The sequence below is a fragment of the Chiloscyllium plagiosum genome, unplaced genomic scaffold (assembly GCF_037043375.1).
Source record: "Chiloscyllium plagiosum isolate Xiang-an unplaced genomic scaffold, Cpla_swu_hap1 HiC_scaffold_9, whole genome shotgun sequence".
In the NCBI taxonomy this organism is placed as follows: Eukaryota; Metazoa; Chordata; class Chondrichthyes; order Orectolobiformes; family Hemiscylliidae; genus Chiloscyllium; species Chiloscyllium plagiosum.
Genome location: NW_028270147.1, coordinates 100,707,826 through 100,731,629, shown reverse-complemented (window position 1 = coordinate 100,731,629; position 23,804 = coordinate 100,707,826). Strand labels below are relative to the sequence as shown.

Here is a 23,804-nt window from a genome sequence, read left to right as displayed (position 1 = left end):
GAAGATGATGCGCTCCTGCAATTGCAGAGGACCTTCAGCATCACCCAGTGTGATGATGTCTGTGTCCTGAGCAGGGACATAACTGTAGAAGAGGGGCAGATATCTGTCTTGGTTTTATAGCACAAAGTGCTTTTAATCAAAACCTTATCAGTATCCATGTTTAAATTTTCAATTGACCACATCCTCAAATGTTATTTGGTGAGGATTTCCTTTGTGTGGAAAATTGCTTCCTGACATATTCTGAACACTTGGCTTAAATTTTAAGGTGTTACCTCTTTATTCTGATATTTCCATCAGAAATTTCTCTCGCTTTCACCTGTCCTTTAAATCATTCTAAAGATCTCAATTCAATGACTACACTCTCTCCTAAACTCAAGGGACCACAAACCTACTGTATTCAACTACTGTGTTTGCTGTTCTTCATGCCTCCACGTTTGAATCAACGGCAATGGCAGTGGCTATACTGGAAAAGTGATTTCCCAAACCCTGTTCTCCTTTCAAACGAAACAAACTGACTTAATTCCATCACAATGATCAGGCTTGTGTCACTATTGAATATCCATTGTTTGATCGTAAATCCTCTCCTTCCCAACATATACTTGTAGCCTACGTTGGTCTTGACAATGCCTTGACTTGATCTTGAATTCACAGCCTCATACTCAAATTCCTTCAAGGCCTCCTCCATCCTGATCTGTAACACCTGCCAACCCTCCAAGTTATCTGAGCACTCCAGTTTTGGCTTCTCAAGCCAGATTTTAAGCACTCTACCATCTTCTTAGAATCCGGCTCACTAATTTAAGTTTTAAATCCCTGGTTTTTAGATCATCTTATATTTCTGTGTTGGATTTTGTTAGGTCATGCTATTTATCAATTTACTGTATTAAATGCACTATATCATTTGGTAGTATGAGACAGTACTGTTTTTGTCTGATATTCAATGCATCAATGAGCACAATTATCAAAAGTTTGCATGGAATTTGTGTGATCTGTACAGGTGCTAATGTACAGATTAGTGTGTGGACGCATGAATTTACTGAATGTGAATAAGTTAAAGGCCATCAGTTCCAGAACAAACAGAAAAATCATGCTGCTTGAATCCTTACAGAATGGTTAGAATTGGACTTGTGTAACAATGAGCTATTTGGTAGTTAAGACCAGCATTTCAAGGGTATGAATTGACTTGGCTATATGGTTTTACTCAGGACACACTTCAGCCTGTAAATTCCACGCCAATTAGCTTATCCTGTTGTAAATAATATATTGTTTCCTCCAATCTTTTGTAAAAGTCCAAGTCTATTGATTCATAGAATCAGAACTGGACATTTCAATCTATTGAGCTGGTTCTGCCATCCAGTTAGATTGTGGCTGATCTAAACATATCTCAGTTTTCTTTGGGTGACTTTGAAAAGTCATTGCCTGTTTCCCTGTCTTTCTGAACACTTAAAACCAAGGCCATCTGCCCTGTTGTTCACAAAATCCTTTAATACTGTTTGGAAGAAGAACAGGCAAGTTCTCCCTAGTGTCTGGCCAAAATTAATCTCTGAACTACTGCCACCATTAAAAACAAACCATCTGGTTATCGGCTTACTGTCTGTATGATCTTACTGTGCATAGACAGGCTGCTCGTGTTTAACTCTAGCTTAATATTTAATTAACCACGGAGGGCTTTGAGGTTGTGAAAAGCATTTTATATATTTTTTTCTTTTGTAGTCATTGACAACCTCTTAGATTCCCTGCAGTCATCCATGTCCAGTCACCAGAGGCCCTGGAAAAACATACTTATCGTTGAATTTGAAGATTTGTGTTGCCCTCACCCTGTCAAACATTCCCTTATTGAACCAGTGGGTTTCCTCTGTCTCCTGATCTGTTAGTGGCTGCACCACTGCCACATATTGGGATACAGAAACTAGCACATAGGTGCAGCAGGGAATCAGGAAGGCTAATGGAATATTGGCTCTTATTTCAGGGGGGTTGGGCAGATAAGAGTAGGGAAGTCTCATTGCGACTATGCAAAGTGCTGGTGAGACCTCATCTGGAGTACAGTCAGCAGGTTTTAAAGGAAAAATTTTAAAGGAAAGATTGGAGCAGTTCTGATGAGGTTGACTGGAATAATCTGGAGAGACCAAGGATAAAAGTTTGGGACTCCATTCTTTTAAACTCCAATAAATAATGGGTGATCTCATGAAACATATAGGAATCTTAAGGGGCTTGATTGGGTAAATGCTGAGATGTTTCCTCTCAGGGGAGAGTCTAGGACCAAGGGCAGTCTCAGAATAAATGGGTACTAATTTAAGACTGAGACAAGGAGGAATTTTTTTTCTAAGCGTTGAGTCTTTGGAACTCCTTGCCATAGAGAGCTGTGCAGGCACAGTCCTTGTGTATGTTTAAGGCTGAGATAGATGCATTCTTAATCAGTTGGGGAGTTATGGGAAAAGGCAGAAAAGGACATAAGGAAAGTTGGATAAGCGTTTTGAATGGTGCAGCAGGCTCAAGAGACCGAATGGCCAATACTTGTTCCTGTTTCTTCTGGTCTTCTAGTCTAATCCCGTATGTAAAAGAAAGAACTTCTCTCACTAACATTGGTCATCTTAATAACCACTTCTAATGGCTTCTTCATCAGTTCACCCTGAGTTTGGTTTCCAAAAGTTGAGGTCTTTGTTGCACTGCCTTCCTTCATGGTGAGTCTGATGCCAGGCTCAGTCTAGATCACTCTTTTCGGCTGACTATTATTCCTGACCTTAACTGAGTTCTTCCTTAGGATCAGACATTAAGGCGACGGATGTGATTGTGATGCAACAAGTTAGAGGGACATGGGCCAAATGCTGGAAAATGGGACTAGATTAATTGAGGATAACTAGTCGTATATCTTCATTTTTGCGACGAGAGTGGAAATCAGGGGGCTGTCAGGAAGGTAAATTCTTCGTTTAAAAACTTAGCAGAGTGCAGAGGCTTCCGGGACTACTTTTGTCCCCCTACAAGTACATACGTTGGGTGTTTGCTAAACCCAAGACCCCCATCTCCTCTAACATTACACCACTAGGAGGGAAATCAAGTCAGCTTTTTTTTTCCTCTTTCTTTCCTTAATAAGGTAAGTTAGCAGGGATGGCAATGCAGGCCGAGCAATGTTCCCCCAGCGGGAGGTTTGAGGTGAGGGACACCATTAGTGACCCAGCTGGTGCAGCTGCTGGAAGTGCACTCAACTCCAGTTCCTTGAAGACCATGTGAGGGTACAGGAGCTGGAACTGGATGAACTCAGGATCATTTGTGGGGCAGAGACAGTTATAGATACAAGCTACAGGGAGGTGGTTACTCCTAGAAGTGAAGATAGTTGGGTGACTGTTAGAAGGGATAAGAAACAGTCAGTGCAAGGATCCCATGTGGTCAGTCTCCTGTATAACATGTATACCATTTTGGATATGTGTTGGGGGGTACTTAACAGGGTGAGCCATAGGGTAGAGGTTTCTGGCACAGTGTCTGTCCTTGTTGCTCCAAAGGGAAGTGGGAAAATGAGCAGAACATTAGTCATTGGGGACTCCATAGTTAAGGGGACAGATAGGAGATTTTGTGGGAACGAGAGAGAGAGAGACTCATAGTTGGTGTGTTGCCTCCCAGGAGCCAGAGTTCACGATGCTTCTGATCGTGTTTTCAGGATCCTTGAGGGGGAGCAGCCCCAAGTCGTGGTCCGCATAGGTAGGCAAACGATGGGGAAGTCAGGCAGAAATTCAGGGAGCTAGGGTGGAAGCTTAGAACAAGCAGAGTTATCATCTCTGGTTTGTTACCCATGCCACATGCTTGGAAGAGGGAGAGAAAGCAGTTGAACACGTGGCTACAAGGATAGTGCAGTAGGAAGAGATTCAGATACCTGGAAAACTGGGCATCATTCTGGGGTAGGTGGGACTTATACAAATAGGATAGTCTACACCTTGAAATCTTATTCAGGACTTATCCAGATGAGTAGCAATATCCTGAGTGGGGTTGGGGAGTGGGGGGGGCGGCGGGGGGTGGCAGGGGTGGGCATGGATTTTGTGAATGCTCTTTGGGAGAGTTTAAACTAATTCAGTGGGGTGGGGGGGGGGGCTGGGAAACTGAACTGTACAGGAGCTATAGCTCCAGTGTACAGGAGGTTGAGAATAGTGAAGTCCTGAATAAGATTTCAAGGTTGCAGGGGTGTACCGGCAGGTAGGAAGGTGTTTTGAAATGTGTCTATTTCAACGCCAGAAGCATCTGGAATAAGGTGGGTGTACTTGCAGCATGTGTTGGTATCTGAGACTTCAGTGTTTTGGCCATTTCGGGGACATGGATAGAAAAGGGGCAGAAATGGTTGTTGCAGGTTCCGGGATTTAGATGTTTCCATAAGATCAGGGAAGGTGGTAAAAGAGGGGGTGGTGTAACACCGTTAGTCAAGGACAGTATTATGGTGACAGAAAGGACATTTGAGTACTTGCCAGCTGAGGTTAGAAACAGGAAAGGAGAGGTTACCATGTTGGGAGATTTCTATAGGCATCCGAATAGTTCTGGAGATGTAGAGGAAAGGATTGCAAAGATGATTCTGGATAAGAGTGAAAGTAACTGGGTAGTTGTAATGGGGACTTTAACTTTCCAAATATTGTCTGGAAACACTATAGTTCAAGCAGTTTAGATGGGTCAGTTTTTGTCCAATTTGTACCTGTCAGGCAGGGAGGAAGTGATCAAGTGGGGAAGCTATGGTTTACTAAAGAAGTTGAATCTCTTGTCAAGACGAAGAAGAAGGCTTGTGTAAAGGTGAGACGTGTTTGCTCAATTAGGGTGCTTGAGTGTTACAAGTTAGCCAGGAAGGGGCTAAAGAGAGAGCTAAGAAGAACCAGGAGGGGACATGAAAAGTCTTTGGCAGGTAGGATCAAGAAAAACCCCTAAAGCTGTCTATAGGTATGTCAGGAATAAAAGAATGACTAGAGTAAGATTAGGGCCAGTCAGGGACAGTAGTGGGAAGTTGTGTGTGGAGTCTAAAGAGATAGGAGAGGTGTTAAATGAGTATTTTTCATCAATATTCATACGGGAAAAGGACAATGTTGTCGAGGAGAATACGGAGATACAGGCTACTAGACTCGACGGGATTGAGGTACATAAGGAGGAGGTGTTAGCAATTTTGGAAATTGTGAAAATAGATAAGTTCCCTGGGCTGGATGAGATTTATCCTAGGATTCTCTAGGAAGCTCGGGAGGAGATTGCAGAGCCTTTGGCTTTGATCTTTAGGTCATCACTGTCTACAGGAATAGTGTCAGAAGGCTGAGGATAGCAAATGTTGTCCCCTTGTTCAAGAAGGGGAGTAGAGACAATCCTGGTAATTATAGACCAGTGAGTCTTTCTTCTGTTGTGGGCAAAGTTTTGAAAAGGATTATAAGAGAGATGATTGATAATCATCTAGAAAGGAAAAATTTGATTAATGATAGTCAACGCAGTTTTGTGAAGAGTAGGTCGTGACTCTCAAAGTTGAGTTCTTTCAGAATATGACCAAACAGGTGGTTGAGGGTAAAGCCTTTGATGTAATGTATTTGGATTTCAATAAAGCGTTTGATAAGGTTCCTCACGGTAGACTATTGCAGAAAACACGGAGGCATAGGATTGAAGGTGATTTAGCGGTTTGGATCAGAAAACTCCTTGCACCATTAAATCCATCATACGTGCCTCACTCATTAACACAGTAATTGTCTTAATGAAGGGATGTTTGATGTGTGCCTCCGAATGTAGTGTCCATTGCAGTCCAGTACGTATTGGTTTTTCAAGTCCCTATTAAAGGGACATTAAAAAGAATCCTGAATAATAACCTGAACAGTCTGATATCCTTGGGACATATGTGTTGAGGAGCCTGGGTAATTCAGCGGTGGAGGATCAGCCCCGTAATATGGAGAGCCATTTTTCATGGCTCTGTTCAGTAGTTGTTCGAAAAATACGTATTAATAAAAAATGTTGCTGAAAGAACCAGGAGGGGGAGATTATCTTTATGCAGTGGGTCAAAATGATCTGGAGTGCACTTCCTCGTGGAAGTAGATCAATAATAACTTTGAAAGAGCTGCAGGATGGGAAAAGTGAGGGCAGTGGTAGAGGACGAGAACTAGGACTAAGTGAATAGCTTCTCCAGAGGGGTAGCACTGACAATATACCAAATTACTGCCTTTTATGCTGTTGCTTATGTTCTTCTGTCTCCTATGCTGCAGTGCAATGGAGCTGACGTGAATGTGATTATAATCCACAGCTACAAATTAAAATAGGTCTACCACATTGTTATTATTCATGCAAGTTGAAGAATAGTAGGATCTACTGCTGCCAACTTTCAATCTTGAATTATCTGTAAATCTGAACGAACTTTGAGTGAAGAGACAATCATGTAAAAGAGGCAGTCTCTCTCCGATCAACCCACTCATGATGTGGATAAAGCACAGCAGTTACAAGTTGCAACTGACTGGAGCACATGAAGTAAAACCCAGCCCCTCCCAACAATATTTGGGACAATTTTGTAAAACTGTACATCACAATTTGCTGTGAGAAATGGCACAGGACATCACTATTACTGATTAATTACTGCACCAAAAATTTTGTCTGATTCTTTTTTTCTTTCCCTTACTGGCTGCAACAATGTTCCTCAACGAAAGAATATGCTTTCACTGGTGCACTAACATGCATCTATTTTTTGTCTCAATGTCTAGCCTTTGTACAGCACTTCCCAGTATTGGGTGACATTGACTAAACTGTCCATTATTGATGTGTTTGCTAATCAGGTTTAGCCCATCTGGCAGTGTTGTTTGCACCGTGCCCGAGCGCCACAGAGCAAGGAGTGAGTCTCCAGGCAAAAATGAAGAACGGAAACAGCCCAACTCTCAGGTAACACCGTCCATGGTAGTGAAACAGTCCTGCCCGTCTCAATGTAATCAACTGCATCCATCCCACCATCAAATTTTTTTTAATGTTGTTCCAGAATTTCTTTCCTCCCCAGTTCTTTCTCTTTTGATGGGATTTACTCAAAATTGTAGGACAGTCCCACTGATGTTGGATTGGAGACGGACTGCAGTGCATTACAATATCCAATGAAAATGTGATTTTTGTTTTGATTTTACTAATGACATTGTGGTGTGGGTGTGTTGATTTCTGGTTACAGCAGGTGCTGTATTTTAGGAACAACTCTGACAAAAGAGTTCAGCGAATTTACCCTCTATCACCCTGACGTTGAATAACATACATGCTTAAATATAAGAATAATAGAGCTTTGCTAAATTGAGACGGTTTTACTAACGCTTTTCATCAGGACAGATGCAAGAATACCAAATTGCAAGTCTCAAACTTTCTTGTGTCATATTCTAATGAGTGCAAGAACGAAAGTTTCAACAACAACGAAATCTGTACTATTGGGAGTTGATTAATAATGAAATTATTAACAAAATAGCAATGAATCTCTCTATCAGTCTACTGTACACCCATATACCTGGAGATCTTTGGGGACCATCGATTTAGTCACTTGTTCCTCCCGGATTATGAGGATTCTGGAATCCAATATATTTTCTGAAAGAAACCTGTATTGAAGAAATCAACACAAACTGCTTCTACCAGGCAAAGCTGTTCCACTGGATAAATTCTCACACTGAAATAATGAGAATATTTAGAGACAACCCAGGAAAATTCAGCAAAGTGGTGGGGAGGATATAGACTCATTTTGCAGGACAGTTTGGGTGATAAACTGCAAGAGTGTATTGTACCTACATGATATGGGAGCTGGTGGATCCTACTGTAGTTCATTATGGCCATATTTCAAAATTGGCTTGATAGTAGGATGCAGACAATAATAGTGGAAGGATGTTGTGGCTGGACTGGAGGCCTGTGACTACTGGAGTGCCTCAGGGTTTGGTGCTGGATGTGATGCAGATAACTGTTTGTAATCTTTGTCGATGATTTGTTTGAGGATATACAAGGCACAATTAGTAAGTTTGCTGATGATACTAAAATAGGTGGACAGTGAGGAAGGTTGTCAGAAATTGCAGCAGGATGTTGATCAGTTGGGGAAGTGGGCCGAGAAATGGCAAATGGAGTTTAACATAGATAAACGTGGAAAGTCAAATCAAGGTAGGAGTTTGGTGAATGGTAGGCCCTTAAGGAGTGTAGTGGAACAAGGGGATCTGGAGTTCAGGTTCACACTTCTCTGAAAGTGGAGTCACAAGTAGACAAGGCAATGATGAAGGCTTTTGGCACGCTGGCCTTTAGGTATACAGGTTGAGAGGTTATGTTTCAGTTATAAAGGACATTGCTGAGGCTACACTTGGGAGTATTGTGCTCGTTTTGGTCACCTTGTTAGAGGAAGCATGTTATTAAACTGGAAGCAGTGCAGACGTAATTTATAAGGATGTTGCCTGGACTCAATGGTCTTGAGTTATAGGGAGAGGTTATACAAGCTAGGACTTTTTTCTTTAGAGCTTAGGAGACTGAGGGGGATCTTTGGAAGAAATAGCAGGGCATCTCAAACTAAATTGTCCCATTGTACAGATGCAGCATGGTTTCATGAAGGGCAGGTCATGCTTAACTAATCTTTTGGAATTCTATAAAGACATTATGAGCAACGGGGACCCAGTAGGTGTGGTGTACCTAGATTTCCAAAAGGCCTTTGACAAGGTGCCGCACACGAGGCTGCTGCATTAGATAAGGGTGCATAGTGTTACAGGTAGTGTATTTGCATGAATAGAGGATCGGTTGACTGACAGGAAACAAGGAGTGGAGATAAATGAGTGCTATTCTGGCTGGCAATCAGTGACCTGCAGTGTGCCTCAGGGATTTGGGACCACAATTATTTTCACTTCATATAGATGATTTGGAGTTGGGAACTATGTGTACGGTGTCAAAATTTGCAGATGACACTAAGATGAGTGGCAGAGCAAAGTGTGCAGAGGACTGAAACTTTGCAGAGGAACATAGTTACATTGAGTGAGTGGGCAAAGGTCTGGCTGATGGAATACAATGTTAGTAAATGTAAAGCCATGCATTTTTGTAGGAGTAACAACAAAATAGATTTTTACTTGAAAGTTGCAGCATGCTGATTTGCAGAGGAACCTGTGTGTCCTTGTGCATGAATCTCAGAAGGTTGGTCTGCAGGTACAACAAGTAGTTAGGAAGGCAAATGGAATTTTGCCCTTCATTACTAAAGGGGTTGAGTTTAAAAGCAGAGGTAATGTTACAGCTGTACAGGGTGCTGGTGAGGCCACACCTGGAGTACTATGTGCAGGTTTGGTCTCCTTAAGAATGGATGTGCTGGCATTGAATTAGATTACTTACAGTGTGGAAACAGGCCCTTCGGCCCAACAAGTCCACACCGACCCGCCGAAGCGCAACCCACCCATACCCCTACATTTACCCCTTACCTAACACTACGGGCAATTTAGCATGGCCAATTCACCTGACCTGCACATCTTTGGACTGTGGGAGGAAACCGGAGCACCCGGAGGAAACCCACGCAGACACGAGGAGAACGTGCAAACTCCACACAGTCAGTCGCCTGAGGCGGGAATTGAACCCGGGTCTCTGGCGCTGTGAGGCAGCAGTGCTAACCACTGTGCCATCGTGCTGCCCACACTGGAGGGGGTGCAGAGGAGATTCACTAGGTTGATTCCGGAGTTGAGGGGGTTGGCTTATGAGGAGACGCTGAGTAGATTGGGATTGAGAATGAAGAGGAATCTTTATAGAACTATATAAAATTATTAAGGGAATTGATAAAATAGAAAGAGATAGGATGTTTCCACTGGTAGGTGAGACTAGGGCAAGAGGGCATGGCCTCAAGGTTAGAGGAAGCAGGTTTAGAACTGAACTGAGAAGGAACTTCTTCACTCAGAGGGTTGTTAATCTGTGGAATTTCTTGCTCAGGGAAGTAGTTGACGTTACTTCAGTAATCGGTTTTAAAGCTAAGGTAGATACTTTTTTGAAAAATACAGGAATTAAGGGATATGGTGAAAACACGGGTAAGTGGAGCTAAGTCTACGAAAAGATTAGCCGTGACTTTATTGAGTGGTGGAGCAGGCTCAAAGGGCCAGACGGCCTACTCCTGCTCCTAATGTTCTGAATGTTCTTAATAGAGGTGAATAAGGTCATGAGAGGCATGGAGGGGTGAATGCCCTCAGTCTTTTTCCAGGGTTGTAGAATCAAGGACTTGAGAGCATCAGTTTAAGGTTTATGGGAAAAGAATAAAAGGGAACCTGAGGGTAACGTTTTTACACAGAAGGTGGTAAGCATATGGAATGAGCTGCCAGCGGAAGTGGTTGAGACGGGTACATTCCCAATTAAAAGGCATTTGGACAAATTCGTGGAGGAGAAATGATTAGAAGGATATGGGCCAAGTGCTGGGAAATGGGGTTAGCATGGAGGGACGCTTTGGTTGGCTTGACCAGTTTGGGCCAAAGGGCCTGTCTCCGTGCTGGGGCACTCTATGACATCTGTAGCAAGTGTTGGTTGCTTGAGGAACTCTGGCTTCAGTTGATGAACTGGACTCTGAATTTTGAACACTGCCACACATCAGGTCGGGGGAGTAAGCTGGGCATTGCTTGTTTCAAGAGGCAGTCACACTCCCTCGATTAACTATCTCAAATTTGGTTAGTGGTCAGGGATAGGAGGGTGTGTCTACAGGCGAGGCAGACGGAGCGATTCAGGAAGTAGTGGTGAAGGAGCCTCAGCCCTTGAGCTTGTCTGACAGGTTTGAGATTCTTGCTCCCTGTGTGGATGAGTGGGGCTGTCGGGAGGTTGAGCAAACTGATCAGAAAGTGAACTATAGTTGTAATTGAGGATAGTATAGTCAGAGGAATAGATATCTTTCTCTGTGGCTAGGATCGAGCGTCACCAAAGCCTGGTCCCCAGGTTAAGGATATCTTCTGGGCTGCAGTGGAGCTTAGAGTAGGAGGGAATAGATCCTGTTGTCGTGGTCCACATAGGTACCAGCGGTATAGGCAGAAAGAGGCTCTGCTGACAGAATATGAGCAGCTAGGGGATAAACTAAATGCAGAAACTAAAAGGTGGTAATCTCCAGAACACAGAACAATACAGCACTGTACAGGTCCTCTGGCCCACGATGTTATGCCAACCTGTGAAACCAATCTAACCTACACTATTCTATTATCATCCATCTATTTATCCAATTATCATTTAAATGCTTTTCATGTTGGCATGTCCATTACTGTTGTAGGCAGGGCATTCCATGCCCTTACTACCGAGTAAAGAACCTATCTCGGACATAAGTCCTATATCTATCACTCCTTGGTTTCAAGCTATGTTCCCTCATGCTAGTCATCACCATCTGAGCAAAACTGCTCTCTCTCTCAACCTGATCTAATCCTCTGATTATTTTGAATGCCTCTATTAAATCACCTCTTAGCCACCTTCTCTCTAATGAAAACAGCCTCAAGTCCTTCAGCCTTTCCTCATAAGATCTTCCATCCATACCAGGCAACATTCTGGTAAATCTCCCCGTACCCTTTCCAATGCTTCCGCATCCTTTCGATAATGTGGTGACCAGAACTGTATGCAATATTCCAAGTGCGTCTGCACCAAAGTTTTGTACAGCTGCAATATGACCTCATGGCTTCAAAATTCAAGCCCTCTACGAATAAAAGCTAACACACCATACACCTCCTTAACAACCCTATCAACCTGGGTGGCAACTTTCATGGATATATGCGCATGGACACAGAGATCTCTCTGCTCATCCACTCTACCAAGAATCTTACACAATCACCTGATGAAGGAGTGTCGCTCCGAAAGCTAGTGTGCTTCCAATTAAACCTGTTGGACTATAACCTGGGTGTTGTGATTTTTAACTAAGAATCTTACCGTTAGCCCAGAATCACTTCACACTTTTCCACATTAAACTCCATTTGCCACATCTCAGTCCAGCTCTGCAGCTTAACTGTGTTCCTCTGTAACCTGCAACATCCTTCCGCACTGTCCAAAACTCCATTGACTTTAGTGTCATCCGCAAATTTACTAACCCATCTTTCTACGCCCTCATCCAGGTCATTTATAAAAATGACAAACAGCAGTGGCCCCAAAACAGATCCTTGCAGTACACCACTAGTAACCAAACTCCAGATGAACATTTCCCATCAACCACCACCCTCTGTTTTCTTACTGCTAGCCAATTTCTGATCCAAACCACTAAATCACCCTCAATCCGATGCCTCCATATTTCCTGCAATAGCCTACTGTGAGCAACCTTATCAAACGCTTTATTGAAATCCATGTACATCATATCAACTGCTTTGCCCTCATCCACCTGTTTGATCACATTCTGAAAGACCTCAACTTCCCTTCTCAAACAAGGGCAATAACATTTGCTATCCTCCAGTCTTCTGGCACTATTCCTATAGACAGTGATGATTGAAAGATCAAAGCCAAAGACTCTGCAATCTCCTCCCTAGCTTCCCAGAGAATCCTAGGATAAATCTCATCCAGCCCAGGGAACTTATCTATTTTCACACTTTCCAGATTGCTAACTCCCCCTCCTTATGTACCTCAATCCTGTCTAGGCTAATAGCCTGAATCTGAGTATTCTCCTCAACAACATTGTCTTTTTCCTGTGTGAATATGGAGGAAAGATATTCATTTAGCACCTCTCCTATCTCTTCAGACTCCACGCACAACTTCCCACTATGGCCCTTGACTGGCCCTAATCTTACTCTAGTCATTCTTTTATTCCTGACATACCTATAGACCGCTGTAGGGTTTTCCTTGATCCTACCTGCCAAAGACTTCTCATGTCCCCTCCTGGCTCCTCTTGGCTCTCTTTAGCCCCTTCCTGGCTAACTTGTAACTCTCAAGTGCCCTAACTGAGCCATCACGTCTCATCTTTACATAAGCTTTTTTCTTTGTCTTGACAAGCGATTCAACTTCTTTAGTAAACCACAGCTCCCTCACTTGATCACTTCCTCCCTGCCTGACAGGTACATACTTATTAAGGACAGTAGTAACTGTTCCTTGAACAAGCTCCACATTTCAAATGTGCCCATCTCCTGCAGTCTCCTTCCCCATCCTGTGCATCCTAAATCTTGCTAATCGCATCATAATTGTTTTTCCCCCAGCAATAACTCTTGCTCTGTGGTATATGCCTATTCCTTTCTACTGCTAAATTAAATGTAACCAAATTGTGGTCACTAAAACCAAAGTGCTCACCTGTCTCCAAATCTAACACCTGGCCAGGTTCATTACCCAATACCAAATCTAATGTAGCCACACCTCTTGTTAGCCTATCTTCATACTGTGTCAGAAAACCCTCCTACACGCATTGAGCAAAAATTGACCCATCTAAACTACTTGAAATATAGTATCCCCATTCGATATTGAGGAAGTTAAAGTCCCCATTACAACTACCCTGTTATTTTCGCTCCTATCCAGAATCATCTTTGCAATCCTTTCTTCTACATCTCTGGAATTATTCGGATGCCTATAGAAAACTTCCATCAGCGTAACCTCTCCTTTCCTGTTTCTAATCTCAACCCATACGACCTCAGTAGAGGAGTCCTCAAACGCCCTTTCTGCAATCATAATACTGTCCTTGACTAACAACACCACACCTCCCCCTCCTTTACCACCTTTCCTGATCTTACTGAAACATCTAAACCCCAGAACCTGCAACAAGCATTCCTGTCCATGTTTCCGAAATGGCCACAACATCGAAGTCCCAGGTACCAACCCATGCTGCATGTTCACCCACCTTACTCTGGAGGTTCCTGACGTTGAGATAGAACGAAGAACATTACAGCACAGGAACAAGCCCTTCGGCCCTCCAAGCCTTTGCCAATCCAGATCCTCTATCTAAACCTGCCACCTACTTTCTAGGATCTGTATCCATTTGCTCCCTGCCCATTCATGTATCTGTCTGGATGCATCTTAAGTGATGCTATCGTTCCTGCCTCTGCCATCTCTGCTGGCAACACATTCCAGGCCCCCGCCACCCTCTGTGTGAAGAACTTTCCCCACATATCTCCCCTAAACCTTACCCCCCTAACTTTGAACTCGTGACCCCTAGTAATTGAGTTCCGCACTCTGGAGAAATAGCTTCTTGCTATCCACCCTGTCTACACCTCTCATGATTTTGTAGACCTCAATCAGGTCCCTCCTCAACCTCCATCTTTCTAATGAAAATAATCCTAATTTATTCAACCTCTGTTCAGAGCTAGTGCCCTCCATACCAGGCAACGTCTTGGTGAACCTTCTCTGCAACTTCTCCAAAGCATCCACATCCTTTCGGTAGTGTGGCGACCAGAACTGTACACTGTATTCCAAATGTGGCCGAACCAAAGTCATATACAACTGTTAACGTGAGCAGCCAACTCTTGTACTCAATGCACTGTCCGATGAAGGAAATCATGTTGTATGCTGCATTGACCATTCTACTGACCTGCATTGCCACCTTCAGGGAACAACTGACCTGAACACGCAGGTGTCTCTGTATGTCAATTTGTCCCAGGACTTTTCCATTTACTGTATAGTTTGCTCTTGAATTGGATCTTCCAAAATGCATCACCTCGCATTTGCCTGGATTGAACTCCATCTGCCATTTCTCTGCCCATCTCTCCAATCTATTTATATTCTGCTGGAAGCAGAATAAAAAAAAAGTAGACACACTTCAAACCACCTTCCTGCCTGCTGGTACATTCCTGTGACCTTGACCTCACTCCTCTCAACCTCCTGTACCCTGGTTATACAATTCAGGTTCTCATCCCCCTGTGAATTAGTTTAAACCCTCCCAAAGAGCAGGTCCCACCTACCCCAGAATGAGCCCCAATTCTCCAGATATCTGAATCCCTCCCTCCCTCCCTCCCTGCACCATTCCTGTAGCCACATGTTCAACTGCGCTCGCTCTCTCTCTCTCTTCCTATTTCTATTCCTTCCCTCTCTTCCAAATGGCACGGGTTACAAACCAGAGATAGGTCTAAGCTTCCACCCTAGCTCCCTGACTTCTGCCTCACATCCTCATCCCCTTTCCTAACTATGCCGTCGGTACCTACATGGACCACGGCTTGAGGCTGCTTCCACCACCACCTCAAGGATCCAGAAAACATGATCCGAGTCACCACCGACCCTGGCAACACACCAACCATGAGTCTCTCTCATTCCCACAGAACCTCCTATCTGATTGCTACATTACTAGCTGAGCCATGAGCAAATTGGCAGAGGGTCAAAAAGATTGAAGAGCTAAAGGTGTGGCTCAGAGGTTGGTGTGGGAGAAATAGGTTTGAATTCATGTACATTAACACCAGTACTGGGGGAAAGAGGGAGCTATTCCAATGCAACAGGTTCCATCTGAATCCTGCTGGTGAGGAGGACTCAGCAGAGTTTATTAAAGTTTCCAGAACAAATCATAGGACAGAAGTATGGAACAAGTCTAGAATCTAATTTCGGGCACAGCAGATAAGGGGGCAACAATGAGAAGGGGGGGAATCAATGTAGGACTGAGGCTGTCTTAAATATGTGCAGTATATCAAGCAAGGTGAATGAGCTTGTAGCGCAGATTTAAATTGGCAGATTCGATGTTGTTGGTATTGTAAATGTGGCTGCAAGGGGATCAGGGCTGGGAATTAAATATCCAAGAATACACATCCTACTGAAAGGATAGGCAGATGCGCAGAGGGTTGCCTTGTTAGTAAGAAATGAAATTAAATTGATAACAAGAAATGATATAAATTTGGAAGATGTAAAATTTGTGTGGCTAGAGTTGAGGAACTGCAAAGGGGAAAAGACCCTGATCGGAGTTATGTACAGGCCTCCTTAAGATAAAGACCCCTCAAGAGGGGCCTGTTGGTTCGAGATCGGTCAAAAGAATCAATGGAATGCGATCTGTACAAAAGCAAGGGTCATTAGTTTATTGAATTAAGGCACCTTGACGCAATTCTGTCCAGCAACACAGAAGTTAAAGCTTCTGTGTTCCATGGTGAAGTTGCGCAATTACATTAAAAAATTACACATTACTGTGTTTTTTAAGAGACAGTACAGACTTAATTACAAGAAAAGACCAATCAAATGTAATAAGGTGACATGATTGACAGCAGGCTAATCCAATGATATTCCCTGGGAAAGGGATCTTAATTACATAAATCGTCATGTCATGGTAGCAGTTCAAGGTTAGTTCAAATACCAAATCACTGTCTTATGATTCATATTATGAAAACTCCATTGTTTTCTCTTATCTCTAAATACAGCCAACTTAGCAAAACATCAGTTCAAGGTCACAGGGTCAAATCATTACTTGCAGCCATTTAGTTGTTATTTTAAATTGAAAAGCCATTGTGGTTAATAAAAATCTACATATACTTGTTGCTTCTGACAACAGCCTAAATTCAAATTTTAGATCCTCACTCATAGCAGTAGTCAGGATGTGGGGAAGAAACAAAATTGGGACATAGAAAAGTCAAATAAGAAAAGCAGTATTACAATAAACATGTGGGGCTTCAATGTGCAGATGGACTGGGAAAATCAGGTTGGATCTCAAGAAAAGGAATTCGAGGAATGTCTACAAAATGGGTTTTTTGGAGCAGCTTGTGGTTGAGCCAACTAGGGAACAGATGCAGTTTTGGATTTGGTGATGCATACCTGAGGTAGACTTGATTACTGAGTTGAAGGTGAAGGAACTGGTAGTGGGTAGTGACCATAATATGATCAAATTCACCCATGCAGCTTGTGAGAGAGAACCTGGAATCAGACATAATGGTACTATAATTGAGTAAAGGTAACTATAAAGTCATGAGCGAGGAGCTGGCCAGAGTTGTTTGGAAGGGATGTGAAGATAGTGGAGCAGCAAAGGCAGGAGTGTCTGAGGGTAACTAGGGAGGTACAGCCAAAATTCACCTTGAGGAAAAAGGAAGAAAGACAAGGGGAAGATGAGGTAACCATGCCTGACAAGGGAAGTCAGGGACAGAATAAAAGAAAAACACTTACAATGTAGTGAAGCTTATTGGGAAGCCTTTCAAAACCAGCACAGAATAACTAAAAAAGCAAGAAGAGGGGCAAAGATGAAAAATGAGGGTAAGCTAGCTAGTAATATAAAAGAAGACCGCATGAGTTTTTAGATCTGAGAGAGAGGCACGAGTGCTTGTATCACTAGAAAATGAAGCTGGAGAAATGATAATGGGGAACAAAGAAATGACAGAGGAACTGAATGGTACTTTGTATTAGTCTTCACAGCGGGAGACACCAGCACCATACCTGATCTTCAAGAATTGGGGCAGGGATGAGTGTTGTGACCATCATTTGAGGAGAAGATGCTGGGGAAGTTGAAAGGTCTGAAGGTGGATAAATCACCCAGACTGGATGTACTAAATCCCAGAGTCCTGAAGGAGACAGTTGAAAAGTTATAAAAGTATTGGTGATCTTTCAAGAATCACTGGAGTCAGAAAGGGTCCCAGAGTCCTAGAAAATGGCTAGCACAACACTCCTATTCCAGAAGGGAGGGTGGCAGAAGACAGAAAACTATAGGCCAATTTGCTTGACCTTGGTCGTTGGTAAGGTTTCAGAGTCTTATGTTAGGGATGAGATTGCAGAATACTTCGAAGTGCATGTTAAAACAGGGCTGAGTCAGCTCAGCTTCATGAAGGGAGGTCATGCCTAACAAATGTTAGAATTCTTTGAGGAGGTAATGAGCACGTTTTACCAAGAGCCAGTGGATGCAATCTATTTGATTTTCCCGAAGGCCTTTGACAAGGCGCCATGCAGAAGGCTGCTAAATAAGATAAAAGCCCATTGTGTTAGGGGCAAGGTACTGGCATGGTTAGAGAATTGGAATAATGGCAGAAGGCTGGGTGTGGGGATAAAGGGGTCTTTTTCAGGATGGCAGCTGGTGACTAGTGGATCAGTGTTGGGACCACAACTTTTCACAACTCACAGGATGAGGACATCGCTGGCTAGGCCAGCAATTATTGCCCACAGGACAGTAAAGGGTCAACCACATCACTGTTCACATTAATGATCTGGATGAAAGAACGAAGGGCATAGTTGCTACGTTTGCAGATGACACAAAAGGTCAAGAGGCAGGGAGACTGCAGAAGGACGTGAACAGGCTGAGAGTGGGCTAAGAAGTGGCTGATGGACTATAATGTGGGAATGTGTGAGGTTATGCACTTTGGTTGGAAGATTAGAGGTGTAGACCATCTTCTATTTAGGGCAAGTTTTTGAAGTCTGAAGCATGAAGAAACTTGGGAGTCCTAGTTCAGGATTCTCTTAAGATTATCATGCAGATTCAATTGGCAGTTAACAAAGCAGTATTGATGTTCATTTCACGAGGGCCAGAGTACAGAAGCAGAGATGTATTCCTGATGCTGTATAATGGTCAGACTGCATTTGGAATATTGTGTGCAGTTTTGGGTTCAGTAACTAAGAATATGCTGGCATTAGAAGGGTCCGGAGGAGGTTTACAAGAATACAGTGTCATCGGAATGATTTTCTCCACTGTTGCTCTTTACATTAGTAAAGAAGAAAAGGCACTCTGAGGAACTCATTGGCTGTAAACCGCTTTGGGATGCTTTGAGGTTGTGAACTGTGAACTTTCTTTTCTTTTAAAGAGAAGCTGAAGGGTGCAAACAAAAGTCGTCATTCTGACACCTGCAAATTCAGGATATACTGACTTAACCCATGTCTTGCACTTGCCATTCTGTTGTCTCAGCTTCTGCTTTAATGTTGTGTTCACTTACAGGCAGATGAGACTCCCCTGTTTGGTGTCAGTGGCTATGAAGAGTACCTCCGGGACCAAGAAGTGGCTGAGCGCTGGTACCGTTACAACCCTCGCCTGACATGTCTGTACTGCGGCAAGTCTTTTAACCAGAAGGGAAGCCTGGATCGCCATATGCGGTTGCACATGGGCATAACACCCTTTGTGTGCCGAATCTGCGGGAAAAAGTACACCCGCAAGGACCAGCTGGAATATCACATCCGCAAGCACACCGGGAACAAGCCCTTCCACTGCCACGTCTGCGGCAAGAGCTTTCCCTTCCAGGCTATTTTAAATCAGCACTTCAAAAAGAACCACCCGGGCTGCACACTGCTGGAGGGGCTACACAGTATTTCACCAGAGACCACCTCCAAGGGACAGAATGGGGAAGAATCCCCGCCTCAAGATGAAGCGAAAGCCATTGGCGAACTGATTCATACTTCCGTCTCAACTACTGGGCCAGACTGAATGTGCACTGGGGACAGATATTTGTCTGTAGCGCCTCGGTAGAGGGGGGGGGGGGGGGTCGGGGGTGCTGCTTTTAATTTAGTGTGAACTGTTTCGTTTGGATTTAGAACTGATTATACAAAGCGGTGTTTTCTTTTGCAGGAAAGGAACATTTGTTGTTGCATTGCTCCAAGTTGCATGCAACCATTGCTTGTTTAACCTCATGACTTTCCCCCGCCTTATGAAGATAGCAGCAGAAAGTGATTGGACTGTTGCTGCATTGTGAGGGGGGAGAATGGGGAAGAAAGGTGTGTCATTCTCAGGTTCTTTGAAGACCAGGTAGCTAATGTTGAACAATTAGATCCAACAGAGAGCATTTTGACTGTTTGAATCTTCAAGGGTCCCACCAAGCACCTCACTGTGTGTTACACTCTGGGCCTATTTCTCCACCTATCCTGAAACAGCCCAGGAAACCTGTCTGCAAGATTCAGTGTTACTTCCCCAAAACTGTTTAAGGAACTTATTTGTCGGTGTCAACATTTAGAAGGAACAGAAACAAAACTGGTGCACCTTCTCTTGGGAAGGTGTGAGTGTTGAAGGGGTTGAGGAAAAGGGACTACAGTGGAACTACTTGGGCAGATTCCTCGATGATGGAGTACCAATGCTGTGAATGGAAAACCCTGTGGTTCTGTACATTTCTGTAAACGAATGACAAAAGGTGTTTTTACTATAGGTAGCTAATATGTAAGAGAAATATGGATACTCCAAAGGAATGTGTGTGGCCAGGTTTGACAGTAGATTTATAGTTGAGTGGATTTGTGTGTCGTGCTTGAGTTGTATGTGTGTTTTTCAAACTGGGATATCTCATTATAATGACTGAAGAGCGGTTTTTCTAATATACCTCTTATAGACCATCCAATGAAGCATTTGTGCATGGATTTGTGAAGCTTTTATAAAAAATTATAAATGGATTGGGAAATGTACAGAACACAGAATATTCCATTATTTATAGCATTCTTGGAATAAACTAATTATGTCACTGACTCCTTGATTTTGCTGCAGAAATACTTCTGCAAAGTGGGATTGTTCAGGGTAATTGGGGGTGGGGGGGAGAGACAGAGTTTGGGATGATTTCGCTGACTCACTGGGTGTTTTCCACTGTAGCACATTGACAGACAAGACAGCTTCTCCCTTGCTCACTCTGCTCTTTCCAAACTTGTTTCCCTTTCATCTAACAATTACTGACCCACAAATGCGTTGAAATTAATGCATTAGCACAAAACTGGTGGTAAGGGACATGTGGATGATCATTGGCATTGTTGGAGAAAAATCATTTCTTCTGAGGAATTCAGAACAAGCCCAATAAAATTAGAGGGGCTGTTCAGGAGTGATTTCACACTTAAAGGTACTGGAATTCTGCAACTAACTTTCATAAATAGCTGTTGAGGTTGGGAGTCAATTGAAAATTTCAAAACTGAAGTTGTGGATTTTTTTTTTCTTTGGGTAAAGTCACTCAGCAGGACAGAACCAGGGTGTATAGATAGAGTTATGGTGACAAATCAGCTGTGATCTGATTGAATGGCAGCATTGCCTCAAGGATATCCTCTTGTTATAACTGTACCCTCTTGTTTCAGAGGCTAGTGACAATCAGAATCTTTAGTGAGGGAGATTATCACATCAAAGCAAGGCTTGAAGAGCTTCATAAATCAGCTGTGCCAGTCACATGATTTTAATGATTGAACCAGTAACTTGGCTTTTTATACACTGTAACCTATCCAGTCTGGAAATCTGTTGTTCAGAGACTCCAATTGTGTGGAATGTTTGAGTAGTCAGAGCATTCTCTCTTGATTTGGTTACATTGTGATCTAGTACTCTGCAGGAACATGGAAGAAACAGCACAGTATTTTGATTAAATAAAACAAATTTTATAATTAATTTTTTGTCACTCTTTCAGATAAATGTTCATATGCTTAGTGTCCTCTGGCTCACTCGCTTCTAGTGTTAAGCATTTTAACACCTTTCTACAATCCAGAAAATTCTGAAATCCAGATCCTGTTCGTTCTAGACTGCAAAGGTTACAGTGTATTGAATCCAGTCAGGACAAACACAGGAACAAGATGAATCATTCATTGAGATGATTACAGTAATTAGGCAGCATCAAGGTAGGAAGGAATTTCATATTGAGAGAAATCCTCAGAACAGATAGGTTAGTTAGTTTACAGGAAAAGGGGTAGTAGCCAGTGGAATATTGCGATCTGTAGAGTTTATTACATGGGTTAGAAGGTATTTTGTTGTCTTTTAACATTGCAGAGTGAGAAGGTATACAAAGATGTTCCATCAAACTAATTCTCATAAGCAGATGCTTACAATTACATTTACCCGTCTGTTTCCCTCCATCACTATTAATGTAGTTTCTACCTCATCACTAACCCTGGCAGTGAATTCCAAACCCTGGCAGTGAATTCCTAACCCTGGCAGTGAATTAAAAAAAAACTTTATCATGTCCTTTATCTCACTTAATCTTCTATCGATGGCCCTTGCTCTTGACTCCTCAACACTATAAATTATATCCCCTTCTAAATTTTAAATATTCTGTATTTACCATGGTTTTAACAAGAAAAATTTAATTTTACAAGTTTTTGTATTTCCTTTCACTAGTCAAGTCCGTTCAGGAATCTGCACTGCATCCTCTCCAAAGCTGTAATATCTTTTACATTGTATAGGTCAATCTGCAGACATTACTTTGTCTGAAATTTTGATGCTTTATCCCTTAACTTCTTTTTATATACCTCGAGATAAAACAGACTAGAATTCCATTTTTTTTTTAAAACTTTATCCAATTTCAGTGTTGCACTGAATGTTTTGCAATGTTTAAAAGACTGTACTATCCAGAGCTCCAAGTCCACTCCCAATCAGAATAATTTCTGCTGCTAACTGTACCAAAATGCATCACCCCATATTTGCAGTTACTTGCATCTAACTCCTTTCAGCCCATTCCCTCTATCTGGTGGGTTTCCTTTAGTCTTCTAAAGAATGAAGTATTCCTCCTGTTTTGGTTTATCTGCGTATTTTAATACTATTTTTAAGGTTGATGTTGAAATCCTTGATGCATGCAGAGTGTATGAGTAACCCAGAAGGGAAACCTGTTGGATACCATTATTCTGCTTTTTATTAAACTGTTTCCTCTGCTCTGACCAGTTTTTTTAATCTAGTTTCCCATTCCCCAACTCCCCCCAATTTCGTAATGATTTATCTGCTGTCAAGTTCTCAAGTGACATCTTTGTCAGAGGCTTTTCTCAAATGCCATGGGAAAAACCCCACTTTATCTCATCTCCCAACTTTGTTCACTCCTCAGAGCTCTGAGGTTTGTTAAGTCTGATTGCCCCTTTTGAAATCTGTTCTGATTGCTTCAAACTCTTTTTTAAAAATATATATTTAACCAGGTATGCAGCATTTTGTTATTTGAAGACTTGGCCTGCTGCAGATGTTAATTGGCCTGTAATTCCCAGATTAGCACTGACTCATTCTCCAGAGCTCTGGAAAATGCTCTCACTCAGTTTAGTCCTGAAATATTACTTCATTGGCCTTTGTGCACTCCTTCTCACAGCCTCAGGACAAACCTAACATTTGTATTAGGTCTGGGTCTTAGCTTAATTTATCTAAAATAATAGTCATCCATCCATCGTTAACTAAGCGTTCATCCCTTCTCCAGTAACACACTTTTCGTGAGTAAAGATTAATATCCCTGGAATTTTAGTGATCATCTCTAAATTGTCAACCAAAGATAGGATTACAATGTTATGTTGGACATCATGTGGAACAGTTGAGGGAGTTGTTTGAGGAAGTGTGAAATACAAAGAGCCATGTTGGGCACAAAGGAACTGGAAAGATTGGACAGGCTTTATGTAAATATCAGTTTTCTAATATATATCTTCACCTGGCTTTCCTGTTTCCTGCTTTCTGTTCTTCCCTTTAACCTATCAGGATTGACCCACTTTACATGATTAAAAGTTAATTATTTCTGCTAAACTAGGTTCCCCAATACTAGTAAAGCTGGTAATAGAAAATTATTTGAAACTTAAGTTATGAAAACGTGTTCAGGCTGAGTTCTGATTGGTCCAGTAACCTACGACTACTCAAGGACATCAGCTGAAAACATATGAGCCGCTCACAAGCCCCGGTGGACAGAGGCGAAACCTTAGGTAAAATAAACTGATGCAAGAAAACTGTTTGTGCTGTGTGTGCTTTCAGATGTCTGATTTACTAGACTACCTTGTTGAGCATTGAATAGTGGCTCACCAGTGAGGTGAGCACTCCTAGCAGAAGCTTACTCCAACCTGGGGAGTAAGCCCACGCCACCAACATAATCGGTTGCTGGGGACTGCAAAAATCACTTAGTGCCACACCTGCTGCATTCAACAAAACCTTTGCTTTCCTGTCTGTGCTCAATAAACTTTGACTCACATATTAAACTACAATCTTACCTAATCCAGCCTTTATTGCTCCCTGGGGAGCAGATTTCCACAGATTACTTGGAGAAGACAATTCTCCTGCTCTCTGTCTTACTTTTTAAATTGTGGCCCTTGCTTCTATCTTTCCAGATGGGGAAGCAACTCCCAACAACCAAGCTGTCAAAATATCCTCAGAATCTTGTATTTCA

The 23,804-nt window shown here is 42.6% G+C and overlaps 1 protein-coding gene across 1 annotated transcript in view; it reads left to right on the top strand.

Annotated features, from left to right (window-relative positions):
* The window catches only part of zbtb37 (zinc finger and BTB domain containing 37), a 29,134-nt gene extending 5,764 nt beyond the window's left edge, over positions 1-23,370 (top strand). Inside the window, exons 4-5 of the mRNA XM_043700033.2 lie at positions 6,756-6,858; positions 18,683-23,370. Coding sequence (XP_043555968.1) covers positions 6,756-6,858; positions 18,683-19,165 — 586 coding nt within the window. The 3' untranslated portion in view covers positions 19,166-23,370. The remainder of the gene's footprint in view (positions 1-6,755; positions 6,859-18,682) is intronic.
* Positions 23,371-23,804: the final 434 nt, after the last annotated feature.